General features: G+C 39.5%; 1 protein-coding gene across 1 annotated transcript in view; it reads left to right on the top strand.

The window, feature by feature from the left end:
- The window catches only part of LOC118583612 (hedgehog interacting protein), an 86,864-nt gene that overhangs the window by 68,341 nt on the left and 4,616 nt on the right, over positions 1-13,907 (top strand). Inside the window, exons 10-11 of the mRNA XM_036187078.1 lie at positions 727-857; positions 3,116-3,197. Coding sequence (XP_036042971.1) covers positions 727-857; positions 3,116-3,197 — 213 coding nt within the window. The remainder of the gene's footprint in view (positions 1-726; positions 858-3,115; positions 3,198-13,907) is intronic.

Below are 13,907 nucleotides of genomic sequence, written 5' to 3'. Positions count from 1 at the left end.
CACATCTGGAAGCTTAACTGAGGAGATGCTTCTAAAGAGAACCTTCAGTAGGCACAGTCATTTCTATGACGTTTAAAGGCAAAGAAGTCTTTGCGCTTATTTCAACTGTTCCCTTTATCCTCAACCTCATTCCAAAATGTGTTTTACAGGAGCTGTAAAAGCTGTTTTAGAACTACCCGGAAGACTAAGAATTTTGGTAGTGCCAAACTCTCAGGACTGGGTGCAGCAGGGTGTAATTCATCTACATAAATAGCTACCACAACATAAAAACTTAGCCTAAATTTTCAAGGTCTAACAGTGGGTAATTAGAAGGAGCTGACGAAACCCATACTGCTAGCACTCATGTCTGGGTTCTGCAAGAGATCGGGAATGACTGTACCTACATTGTGCTCCCCCCACCTGCATCTCACAATGGTTTCAACAGCACAGTTTACAGTTGAGACCTGCCTGCCTGGGAAGTACCCTCTCCTGGGTGGAGGGAGAAGAGGACCTTTTTCTTCCTTGGATTTTTCAGAACCCTCTCCAGACCCCATCTTACCTTTAGGTCCTTTATCCTCATCTGGCCTTTATAATGCTCTCATACAGGACAAAGCACATTCCTTTTCCCTTGAGAGGTGATGTCTTCCATGTAACAGTTCCTTGTTGTGATTTCTAGTTTAAAACATTTTAGAGTGTCCAGTAAGCCAAGGTATATTCACTGTAAGTCTGTGGTGTGTTTTGTTACAGGAATTTCTTAACCCTGCAGCAAAGTCCAGTGACAAAGCAATGGCAAGAAAAGCCACTCTGTCTGGGCAGCAGCGGTTCCTGTCGAGGCTACTTTACAGGCCACGTCTTGGGATTTGGAGAAGATGAATTAGGTACCATATCTATTACCCCATTAAGTTCTGATTTCACTCATTGCTTGGAAAACTTTGTTCTGCCCTATAGAATAACAGTCTCCTCTTCCATTTGTTGGAAATGTACCCACAGCAAAGGTGACCTCCATAGAATCTGAAGATGGTACAGTTAGGTTTTCTTTCTCAGAAACCTTCCCCAAGGATCTTTACGCCTTGGTTTGTATTTTGGAAATATTAAAGTAATAAAGCAGAAAAAAACAAGCATAAACAAGAAGAAATTAGGTCCCAAATGGAGAGCCTTTTCATACTGGTATTTTTCACTATGTACTATGATGGTCCTTTTGTTTTCTGTGTAAAAACAGTCCCACCTGCCCATGCTCCTTTAATAGATTTTAGAAGGGTGCAATCTGAACCTAATTTATTCTCTTTGTTGTTTACTTATTTATTTTGCCCATTGGAGAATAAAATTGGTGCAAGATAATCTGAGGGCTAAAGATCCTTTGCCAATAGAAGAGAAATTATCTTAGTGACCATCAGTGTAACACTATTTTTGGCATGTTTCTCAATGTACAGAGCCTATGTGTGTTGAAGGCCTCATCACTATGTTGTGGAGCTATTGGGAGGGGGTGGCACCTTAGCAGATGAGCCTCTCTGAGAGGAAATTGGTGCTCTTTAAAAGACACATTTTAGATTATTTTATTATTTCATATGTATGGTGTTTAGCCTGCATGTATGTGTGTATACCATGTACACACTCAATGCCTGAGGAAGTGAAGAGGGTGTCAGATCCTCAGGGACTAGAGTTATACGTGGTCATGAGCTGCCATGTGGGTGCTGGGAATTGAACCTAGGTCCTCTACAAGAGCACAAGCGCCCTTTACCTCAGGGCCTTCTCTCCAGCACCCCAACTAGTGTTCTTGAAGAGAGAGTTAGAACCTTGTTTTTCTCTGTATCTTTGCTCCCGGGCTGCTGTGAGGGCAAGAGGTGTTCTTTGCCATACACCCATGAGGTGATGTCTCCCAAGTAACAGAGACAGGATAACACATATTGCAGTCCCTAAAACCAGGAGCTAAAATAAAACTTTCCTCCATTGGAAAAAAATACTATGGAACCTAATGAGCAGAAGGAAGTTGGAACTGGAGTATGATTAATTGGAAAGTGAAGTTGTGTACTCTCCACTGTTTCAAATTACAGAGTGTAGCTTTTGTGGTATTTTACTTAACTACACCTTAACAAACCATGAGGACTATGATCCTTCAGCCTCAGAAATGAGTTTTAAGGCATAAAAGAAAAGAATGTTTCTTTCCTAAGTCAGAAAATATTCTCCCTATAATGAAAGTCCAGGCTGATTTTCTTTGTACATTAAATGAGGGAAATCAACAGAAATGCCATTCACTTAGGTTAATAAGGGACTCAGGCAACTCTCCCCAAAACACATAGGAAGTACTTGAGAAACATGGAGATATAATAATTAGGAAAGAGATTTGTCCGCTCTTGTTACAGCATGAAGCACCCCCTCCCCCCAGATGGGGATTCTCTGTGTATCCTTGGCTGTCCTAGAACTAGCTTTGTAGCCCAAGCTGGCCCCAAACTCACAGAGATTTACCTGTCTCTGCCTCCAGAGTGCTGGGATCAAAGGTGTATGCCACTGCCACCCAACATCCACAGTGAAAATATTTTATATCTGATTTTTTTCTCTTTGATGTGCTTCTACCCCACCCAAGAGAACCTTGTTCATATGCTCTGTAGAATAATTTAAATGTCAGGCTCCTATTTTGAGAATAACTCGGGCTATGGGTGGGCATCTGAGGTAGAGTGCTTGGCTAGAACACTCAAGGCTCTGAGTTTGCTTCTAGGCATCACAAGAAAAGAGAGAAGGAGAGGAAGAAGACAGAGAGGGAAGAACGGGAAGGAAGGAGGAGTGAAGGGAGGGAGGGAAGGAAGGAGGAGTGAAGGGAGGAAGGGGCTTATCCAGGCAGCTTCATGAGAAGGCAGGGAAATTCCACTTGACTTAGGCCATTTCACTCTTGAAAAGAATCACTGGGTAAGAATAAGACTACAGAACAAAGGCAGAGACCAGGATCCCAGGGAGGAGGCTGTGACCCAGGTGAAGAGCAATGTCCTCCTGAACAGGAGCAATCTGGGAAGGGGGAAGAGGTGACTCAAGGTATGCACAAAGGAGGACTTGGAAAGTGCAGTCACAGCCTGTAAGCACAGGGTCTTCCTACTTGGCTGTGATGGCATGCTCTGAATCACTCTATTGTTTCTCTTTTCAACAGGAGAAGTGTACATTTTATCAAGCAGTAAGAGCATGAGCCAGACTCACAATGGAAAACTGTACAAGATCATAGACCCGAAAAGGTAAAATTTTGTTTTCCTTCTGAGTCCATTCAATGCCCATCCTCCAGTTACTTTAGTTATAGAAGAGACACAGTTTGCAATGTGCTGGAGTGAGCATCCTGCCCTTCCCATGACAGAGGACTGCACTTGACCTTGAAAGACTTGAAAAGTTCATTCATATCTTCTTGTCCTCTCAGAGCTGGCCTGGACTTGTGGAATCAATGCTCACAGTTAAAAGTCAGGACGGGATCCTAACATGTAGGACAATGGGTTCAGCACTCAGGTTAGAAAAGGAACAAAACCTTTAGTTTTGAGAAAATGAGAAATGTTCTAGCAGAATCACCCTTCTTAGTATGATTTTTTGTTAGATAAGCAAGGTAAGTTATTTTAGCAGTTCAACAAATGAGCCTCATTTCAAAACTATCTGACAGTTCACAGTGTTCATGAAGATTGTTTGATCAAGCAAATGAAATAAACCTAAAGGGTTATTTTGTTATTTACTTCAGCAAAGGGAAGGTTTGGAGGGTTTTGTCCCTTAAAGAGTATATTTGATGGCTTAGTAGATCAAGTGTTGTCTAGAAAGCATAGAGCAAGAGTCCACATCCCCAGAACCCACACAAATGTGGAGTGGGCATGGTGGCTGCATACAATCCAGCACCCAGAGACAAGGCATCCCCAGCAGACTGTCCAGCTAGCCCAGCCAAATGAGTGAGCACCTGGTTCAGCCAGAGACCCTGTCTCAGGAAATGAAGTAGAAAATGATCTAGGAAGATACTCAATGTTAACATCTGGCCTACACACACACACACACACACACACACAGACAGAGAGAGAGAGAGAGAGAGAGAGAGAGAGAGAGAGAGAGAGAGAGAGACATGCTTAACACATCTCTCTCTCTCTGTGTGTGTGTGTGTGTGTGTGTGTGTGTGTGTGTGTGTGTGTGTGTTCCCTCTCTGTCTACCCATCTCAACACTGGTACACACAGATCTCTTGTCATTCCAATCATCATTCATCAAACTAACTAGTACTCTTTACTCACCTATACCATGCTGCAAACTTCAATCTTCTTTGAAGATTTTCTCAAGAGAATCAATTCTAGTGATTGGAAAGGTTAGCCAAAGGCATTGGCATCATTCAACTCTTAAAATACTGTTTGTAGGTTGTCAATTGTGTGTTTTCCCAGAAAAGCTATAAACTCGTGACTGGGCAGACCTACTCTTTCTATAACCAAAAACCATTTCCTTTCCTGAGAAAACTACAGGTTAGCGTTGGCTACTGCATCACAAAGAGGAGGACCCATGAGAAATGAGAAGCTATTTCTGTCCCCTGCTCACTGGGAGCATGGCCTTACTTCTTTTGTTAAAGACACAAGCTTGTTGTCACATATGTAGTTGCAGTGAGGTTTTCCCTCTTTATGTGTGAAATCAGTGTCTTCTTGGAGGAAAGAAAAGAAATGAAAAACTGTCAGACACTTCAGAGCGTGCTGAATCTGGCAACAGTAATAACACAAACCAAACTAGTGAGAACTAGTAACACAGAGCATTCTGATGGCCTGAAGTGCAGAGGTGGTGAGAACTGGTAACACAGAGTGTTCTGATGGCCTGCAGTGCAGGGGATGGGCTTTCCCTGGACCTGTGGCAATTAGTTTCAAAATGGTCCCTGTTGCTCCATTATACTGTCAAGATTGATCAACCTCTGAAGCTTTCCCATAAGAGGGTAATGAATTCTCTCCCCATCTCTACCCACCCCCACCTCACACAAAATCTTTCTTGATCTGGATTGTTTAGTCTGTTGGTGAGTAGAGGTGAATTTTACACCTTCAATCTATTATTAGGATCTAATTATCAGGGTTGCCATGAGTGACCTTGGCTTTGTGATCTTAGGGCCCCCTCTAGTAGGGTGGTCTCAGAGTGACATACCTGAAGGCCTGGCTTCTCATTATGGGGCTGTTTCTGGTGATTCATGTCATGTGTGGGGCCAGGGTTAAGATCTGTGTTTGCTTTGCAAAGGTGGGGGAAGTAATAGAATACCAAAGACCCATCCTCCTCCACAGGCATCAGCATATTCTAAATTAAACCGAGTGTAAGAAAGTTAATGTTTTCCTAAACGTTTGTTGGGAGCCTCTTACTGTTTTGATGTGAATGCCAGAAATTATTATTACCGTGTTTTTTTTTTCCAGGAGGGGCTGGTGCATGAGCAGACACTTCTGGACAGACAGCATTATTTGGGGCAACACAAGTTAATTGCTAGCATAGGCGCACTAAAGAGGTCAGGCAGAGTAGAAGTATTTTTCTAAAACTGAAGAAAGAACATCATCAAATTAAAGAATTCCTAAGTACGAATATATGGCTATTCCTTGTTATTTCAAAAACCTAATTCAAATTGAGTAGTTAAGTTCATTGTCTTTATATAAAGAAGCCCCTAGACTTGTTAGAATATTTTCAAAATAGCTTTCATATGTCAGTTGCTTTATGATCCTGCGAGAGAAAAGTACTAACTTGCAATTTGTTATATTTTTATATAAGTAAGTACATAGAAATTATGTACTTACCATAGTATTCATACTACATTTTCTTACACACACACACACACACACACACAATGAACTTAGAAATAAAATGTAATAACTCCTAATCAAATTTGGCAGAACATATGAGGTCCCAATATTGTCACTCCAATCTGTAAGGACAATTTGGTCTATGGCTGTAAACTGCAGAATCATTTATATAAGTTTTAAATTATTTACAGTGAAACAGTTCCCTTAGAAGGTCTTTTAGAAAAAGTAAAGGTCATTGAATTTTAATTAATTAACTTTTAAGTTAGTGTATAAAATAATGGGGCTTCTTGTCCATTTCATACTCACATTATCTTTGTATGTCGCTCCTCTCACTGCCCATCACCCTTCTTCCCTCCCCTTCCCCTCTCCAGCTGGCCATTATCTATAATGAAAATTTGAAAATGAAAGATGACCAGCTTTCCTAGGTTATTTAGGGAAAAGCCTTACCTGGGGAGACAACACAAGAATGGATTTGTCTTAAGCCAAAACACTAAACATTTCAAGGACATCTTCAGAGTTGGGAGGTGTTAGAATGGAGTTGGGATTCAATTTTGGGTTCCCAATCTCCCTTGTACTCTGTTCAATGTGCCCAGAGATCTGCCCTTGGAGACCCCATCAACTGACATTCCTGGGGACGGGTGTAGATGCACTGAGCATACAATTTGGGCAGTGGATCTGATTTCACTCACTGGGGCTGAGTTTTCTCTGAGCCTTCCTTGAAACCAAACAGCACACAGGTTGTTAATGTGCTGTGCCCTTGGTCCACCAGGAATAAGTACATGGCCATTGCCTCTTGCCTCTGAACTGCATGGGGCTCTGAAGTGAGCTCAAAAATGTATTTAAAGTGCGTTCTAATCTCCAGTCTTGTCAGGCCTCATTCTTTGAATTCCATAATTATTTTCAGGTGATTTCTCAACTTTTAAGTTTCTCTCACTTCCAAAATTAGGATGCAGGTGTCCACGGAGCTTAGAAAAGCTGAACAAATACTTTCAGGTAGCCATTCCTCACGTGCTTGCTCTTTATTAACTCTTTTCAGACTTGATCAAATGTTTAGTGGGGGTGTGAGATGGCTCAGCAGCCAAAGACACTTGCAGCATAAGTCTGATACCTGAGTTCGTGTCCCATCATCTAAAGATAGAGGGAGAGAAGCCAGTCTACAAAATTGTTCTCTGAACTCCAAATAAGAAACCCACACACACTCAAATAAGTGAATGAATGAATGAATGAATGAATGAATGAATGAATATAATTTAAAAGAATTGGGATCAAATGCTCTCTGGAAATGGTGGAAACTTCAAAGTTCTGACAGTTACGTGACTTCGAAGTTTTATCTCTATAGAGCACAAGACTCTAGTTTTGTTTCAGGTTAACTGAAACCAAAACGTCTTTGTTTTGACTTTGAGATGTTCCTGCCTGGTTAATTCTCCAGGAATGTGGAAGACAAAGCTATCCCTGTTGTTTTCCCTCCTGGAAACCTACTCTTCCTGTATTTCAACACCTTGCTTAGCACTTCTCCAACTAACCTTTCCTGTAAGAGGTCTATAAATTAACAGTGCAGATTCCAGGCTTGAGAGGTCATTCTGCAGAAATGCTACGTCCCTGAACTCCTCTGTGACCAGGATCAAAACCTGCCCTTCTGCACTCCTATCAGGTGCCACTTACTGCCCTTGTTTTGATTTTTTTTCTTAATCATTTCATCCTACTCCTCATTATACAGGATGCTAAAATATTGCTTTAAAAAAAATCATTTCACAAGGGTAAGTCAGTCCTATTTATCGTTTGTGTATGTCTGGAAACCCACAGACCGCTCTGACATCCTAAAGAAACTTATACATAATAGAGCGACTTTCATCCAATAAGCCAGTGGAGTCCCAATTCATCAGTCAAAGTTTTATGCAAGTGGCCCCCCGAAGTTGATAAATTCCCACAGTGCCTGTTGACCCAGCTGCCAAGAGCTCTTGCGGCAGGTGGTGTTTCCATGGCCACCCTGACAGTAATACAAACTGTTTAGCGGCTCCATTGACCTTGTAGCTATTAACTGGGATACAGGCTCCACAAGGGACTAGTTCTCAAACAGGACAGAATTTCTTAACACTAGGGGTCATGAACAAGTATATGCCCTATAAAAATCCATCCAGCATGGTCAATTTGAACTCTAAAAGACAAGCAAGCATTTGCCACATTTTTGCTATTATTTTTATTATGTAAATTCAAAAACCAAAAATGTGAGCACATTTATCTCCCTGCATTTGTTTTCATTAATGATAAAGTTCATTTCATGTGTAGTTTTTTAAAAAATGTCCTTTTGGCTAACAAATCTTTCTAAGCTGCTACAGATCATCTGAAACTTTAACGGTGTTTTATTTTTAAAAATAGGTAAAATCAAGACCAAAACTTGTAATGAATGGATTATCATGGTTACATAATCTATTGTAACAACTTTGATATAACTAAACTTTCCTCAGACTTTGACAAGATTTGCGTTTACAGGCATACTTAGACATGTGTGATATCTGCAGTGTTGTACAGAACCTTTACCTACTTCAAAACAAAGTCTCACATAACCAATGAAAAACTAACATGTCCATGTTATTCTAAATACTTTTTGTGTCCTTTTTTTTGAAAATGATCATGCCTTTATTCTTGGAACATTCACTGATTTTTGTATTCCATCGCAATGAATCTAAACTGTTTTCCCTAGATGCTTTAGGGCGTAATTAATTGACCAACCAGAATTGTAGATGTTTACAGTGTACACACCCCCAAGCCTTACCATTTGGGGATTTGTTTCAAGAACTCTACTGGGTGTCTGTAATTGCAAATAGCACCTAACCCTGTGTACACTTTCCTCCAATACACACCCATGATAAAGTTTAACATAGAAATTAGGAACAAGAAGAGTCACAGCAACAATTAACAGTAAAGTAGAAAAGTTTGACAATATGCTATAATGACATATTTTAAAGTATTACTACTTCGTTTCTGGAATTTTCCATTAACATTTTTGGACCACTATGAACAACAACAACAAAAAAAAAACCCACAGAAAGCTGTAAGGATAACTTGATTTTCAATAGTTATGTGAATAATGTGAAATTATTAAGTCAAGCTAATTAGCATATCCATTAGCTCACATACTGACTTTTTATGGTGAGAACACATATAAATATTTTTATATGTATTTCCTAATTTCTGTAGATTCGATATATAAACAAATAAAATGAATTTTCCATTTTATTCAATTATAGTCTTTCTTCATCTATCAATTTTGAATGCTGGACCATTAGCGCCCGTACAGGCTGCCATGAGATTTTGATCAAATTGCCACCTACAAATGGCATCTATTTGCAAATATATAAAATGGAGAGTATAAATAATGAAAAAATATCCTTCAAAATTAGATTCATTTATTAAGAGTTCAAGATTCTTAAAGGCATTTCTAAAATCCACATGTCTTCTTTCACGTACCAGCTTCCTCTGGCTCAGTGCTAGAACCAGATAGTATTCAATCCCCTAAAGAGCTTACATTTTTTATTTTTATTACATTATCATTAGATGTTGCCTTTATGATCAGATGAAAATAAAGTTCGGGTTTCCCACCCCTATGGAGACCCTGGCTTGGCCATTTGATTTTTTCCTCCCTCTTGAGCTGAGAGTTTCACTTCATCAATGTTTGGTTTGGTGAGTTTCTAAAGTCCCCAGAGGCGGCAGGCAAGAGCAGCTTCTCCCCAGAGGTGGCAGGCTAGCTTCCAGCTACGGTTGCATTGCAAACTGTCTCCCAGTCTCCAGTCCTATGATAAATCTGTGGCTGTCGCTTAAGCTTCCTAGATAATTTGTTATAATATCACAATATGATAAAAATGGGAAAGTCTGGTTGGGTTGAAGCGCTAACCAAGACAAAATGCCTTGGAGACAGATTTTTTTCAGGCACATGAAACTTTGAATTATTATTATTATTTTTTTACATTCAGCACTAATAATGATAGTAGATGAGTTTCCAGAGTCAGGAGGCTGCAAATGTATCAAATATCTGAGGTTATATGATAAGCTTGTCTTTCTATTGAAAAGCAAATGACATTAGCATTCAGTTTTAACTGCTTTGCCTAGATTAAGAAATGTTATATTCTTTTCCTTTTGGTTTTTCAAAAGTGAGTTTCTCTGTGTAGTTTTGACTGTCCTGGAACTTACTTTGTAGACCAGGCACAGAAATCTACCTGTCTCTGCCTCCCAAAGAGTATTGGGATTAAAGATGTATGCCACCACACCTGGAAAAAAAAACTCGAAATTTTTACCTCCTGATTTTCCTATGGAAATAGAGAGATGGATGTAAGCTGATAAGTTTTAGTGTGAGAGATTCACACACCATTTTAGATATTTGTAGGTTGAGGTGGTGACTGGACCATCACCACATTAGTAGTTGTTAGTGCCACTCAGCCCTCTCTGTGAACATGTCAGGTAAGCTGGTGAGTCCACTTTGTGAGGGAGAAGACCCCAGGAGCCCTCAGAATGGACACAGTCAGAGAAGAATGCCCATTTTGTTTGATGTGTTTCAGAGCAGAAGTTTCTAGCTACTGTTTAGAAATAACATAGGACATTGACCCTATCTATATAAATTATAGCTTTAGGAAACACAGTATAAACTAAAAACTTACAATGTGATTGTGTATAATATGACCTGTACAAAATTGCAGTTGTTCTTAAATGGAAATCTGCCCTCCCCTTTGGGGTGCATGTCAGTTACTCAGGAATTGCTAGAAACCTGAATAGACTCCACACCTCAAAAATCATTCAGTATCTCATTATGCTCCAAAGAGAAGAGCACCATTAAAAACACCTCTTCCAATTCACATGGACTCCATGTCCGAAGAAGACAGCTGTTTCCTGGTCACACAGGAAGAGTCTGTCTTTCAGTTCTGCCTGGAATATGATTGTGCTCCAGATGTCAAGGTGAACTTCAAACTTATGCAGTGGTCAGTCCTTTGCACTCTGGAATTCTATCCCCATGAGTAAGTACCCTGTAAAAGAAAAATGCTACCTTGACTAACAAGACTAAAGACCGTTATGAGAAAGAAAAGCAACTGATTTATGTATTGACCTTGGAAAATGACACAAAAACAAGATTTTTACAAGATAACATAGCACCCAGGGATCATTTCTCTGCTTTGACTTAGACAAATGGATAACAGTCAGATCTACACCATCAAAAGCAGTTTCTGCCCCCTAGTCCTCTTGAAGTGTAAGAGTTGAAGCTGCCTTCAGACACAGTGAGTGGTAAGGGTGATGGCAGAGTATCACACTGTTGGAGAATTCACTAAGCCATAGGATCAGTTGCTGTGATCAGCAAGATGGCTACCTCTTCTGTTGAGAACAGATGCCACCCAATTACAAGATCCCAAAGCTTTCTGTACAGAAGTTCCCAAACACACTAACTAATGACTGAATTAGTTGCTCCTGGTTAGGAAATGCCCCCGATGAGAATGGTGTTTGAATTCATTAGGTCTGACTCTGCCCATCATCCTGCTCGTTGTCATCTGATACTAGGCTGCGAGCAACAAAGCTTTAAACGACTGATCTCTCTTAACTGTTGAGAACTGAAAAGATGGGGAAGAAACAGTTTCCAAAGTGTGACAGGAGCTAGGAGATACTTTTCCATGAGCTCCAAAGTGATTGTGGGTAAAGAAGTGAGACAGTTATGTCACCCCCCCCTCAGGAAGTCACTAAGACCTACATTATTTTATAAATAAGTAGCATTTAAGATCCACATGTCTGGTTTTACAACAGAATGAATTTGAATCGTGTATACCTTTGGAAAAATGAGAATGAACTTTGGTTGGTGAAGTACAAAGTGGATGTCAACACTACTCATTCAGAACAGGATTCTTCACAGTGTTTCAACAGAAGCTGACAGATGTTTCATCTATTAATTTAGTTGTTCATTGATTAAATTAAATGCCATTAAATTAAAACCAGCCAGACTCCCACTACCCAGAGACAGCCCTGCTGGCCTTTTCTAGTCACAGAAAGTCAATATAGACGATGTGTGTTGTAAAAAACCCATGTTTCCCACTGTCCCTCCTCATTTCAAAGAAGGATCGAAACCTGTGCACCACTACACAAAGCTAGCCAAAGTGAGTTTCTAAGAAAACGTCTTATCTTTCTGAAAACAACATTTTCTATATTAAAGAATGTTGGACAATTCTCTGTGATAGCCCCTCAGTGTTTCATTATTTGTCATGTGAGGAGATGAAGAAATATGTTTTTCTGATTCAAATTAAGCTTAAGGGCTGTGGCAATAGCTGTCAACACATAGGCTCAATATATTTTTTTATTGCAAACCCAAACACCCTGTTGGCTACATTTTCTATTTTGAAAGTTACTTCTGAGTCCATTCAGTAAAACTCAGAGTCCAGAGGCTTAAAAAAAAAAAAAAAAAAAAAAAAAAAGATTGTTTAAAAGAACAAAACTATCCCAATGATTCTAATTAGATTATATACTAAACATGATTTTCTAGCCCAATGAAAATAAGTATTAAAATTAGTTAACAATGAATGCAAATATACTATTTTTGCTAAGCTGTCACCTAGGTATGGCTAGGTAGTATTCATGCACTACCTTGCCCCTCCTCTTCTTCAGCCTATATAAAGGATCCTGTTTATTTTACTGGAAAGGAGGCTGTAATAGCAAACATGTGGGGAGGGGAAGGAATGCTTGACTTTACCAAAGACCTTTGTCATACTTTATCAAATATCTTCCTAGAGAAATGAATTTCAATACATTGATGCATTTCCTCTCTGGACAAAGAAACAAATCCCTGTCTTCAGGACATGCTGACCTTGACATCTTAGCCTTTAATGTACTAATATTGTAGTTAACATAAAAACATCATTTGTAATCATTGTAACAATACCATAAGTAAGAATTGTTAGGCAATAAAAAATGCAGCAAATGTTTTTGAGTTTTACAGTGATGATATGAAAATATATCAGCTTGGTCGAGTGTGGAGGTACACACCCTTAATCCCAGGACTAAGGAAAGGGAAGTGGGCAAGACTCTGTGACTCTAAAGCCAGTGAGCTCCAGACTACCCAGGGCTAGATAATGAGACCCTCCGTAGCCCATATATTCCTAATATCTCTACTCAGTAGCATGGGAAAAGACACACTTTCAAACACCCAGTCTATTAAACTCATCCAGATTTCATTAAACATTTCCATGGGCCACATGTTCTTCTATGTCCTTATGGGCTACCAAGAAGGAAAAGTTTGTCTTCATGGAGTTCATTTGAAAAAGCTACATTTAGTGTATATAACACATTCTGTTTAATAATGAGCTTCAAGTCTCCTGAAACTTGCTTTGTTGGTGATCAGAAACACCATTGCCTCACAAATAAAGTAAGAGTTTTGTACAAGAAAGAAACAGAGAGAACGTTGGGTGTTTGACTCTAGCCTAGTAGGACTTTATTGATGAAAGGAGGTAAAGAAGTTTCTACACATCTTCAGCATTTGAAATTTTAACACATGATTTTAGATCATTACAGAAAGCCCCCAAATTTGATCACTGTTCCTTTTGGCAGGAGGAGATAACTAATATTAAGAAAACAGAATCTCACTGTGCAGCAGTGGTGGCACATGCCTTTAATCCCAGCACTCAGGAAGCAGAGACTGGTGGATCTCTGAGTTCGAGGCCAACCTAGTCTACAGAGCAAGTTCTGGGACAATTAGGGTTACACAGAGAAACCCTGTCTCAAAAAAAAAAAAAAAAAAAAATCTCCAAGGCCTAATTCTTTATCTGTCTAGGAAACTAAATTAGTTTTTGTGGCTAACCTAGACTTTGGCAGCACATGCTAGTCTAATGACATTTCTGTAGACTCTTTACTGGAAGGTCCTTCTGTGGTAACGTGGATACCAGTGAGGATAGGACACTCCAGGAGAGGAACATGAATACTTTCCACCTAAATATTAGGTCATAAACATTTGAAACTATGATGCCAGCTTGATCTTGTTTGAATGACAGCATTAGACAAGCAGAGAATCATTAAAAACCTTTGATGGCTTAGTTTTCTCTATAAATGACAGTAGTATAAAACAATTAATACGAAGTACATAAAGTTTCACATTGCAAATGATATACTTGTGCTTACTATTATTAATGTTCTTTCTCTTCATAACAGGGGCC

The sequence above is a fragment of the Onychomys torridus genome, chromosome 5, assembly GCF_903995425.1.
Source record: "Onychomys torridus chromosome 5, mOncTor1.1, whole genome shotgun sequence".
Lineage (NCBI taxonomy): Eukaryota > Metazoa > Chordata > Mammalia > Rodentia > Cricetidae > Onychomys > Onychomys torridus.
The sequence above is the reverse complement of the archived record's forward strand: the minus strand, read 5'-3'. Positions and strand labels throughout refer to the sequence as shown.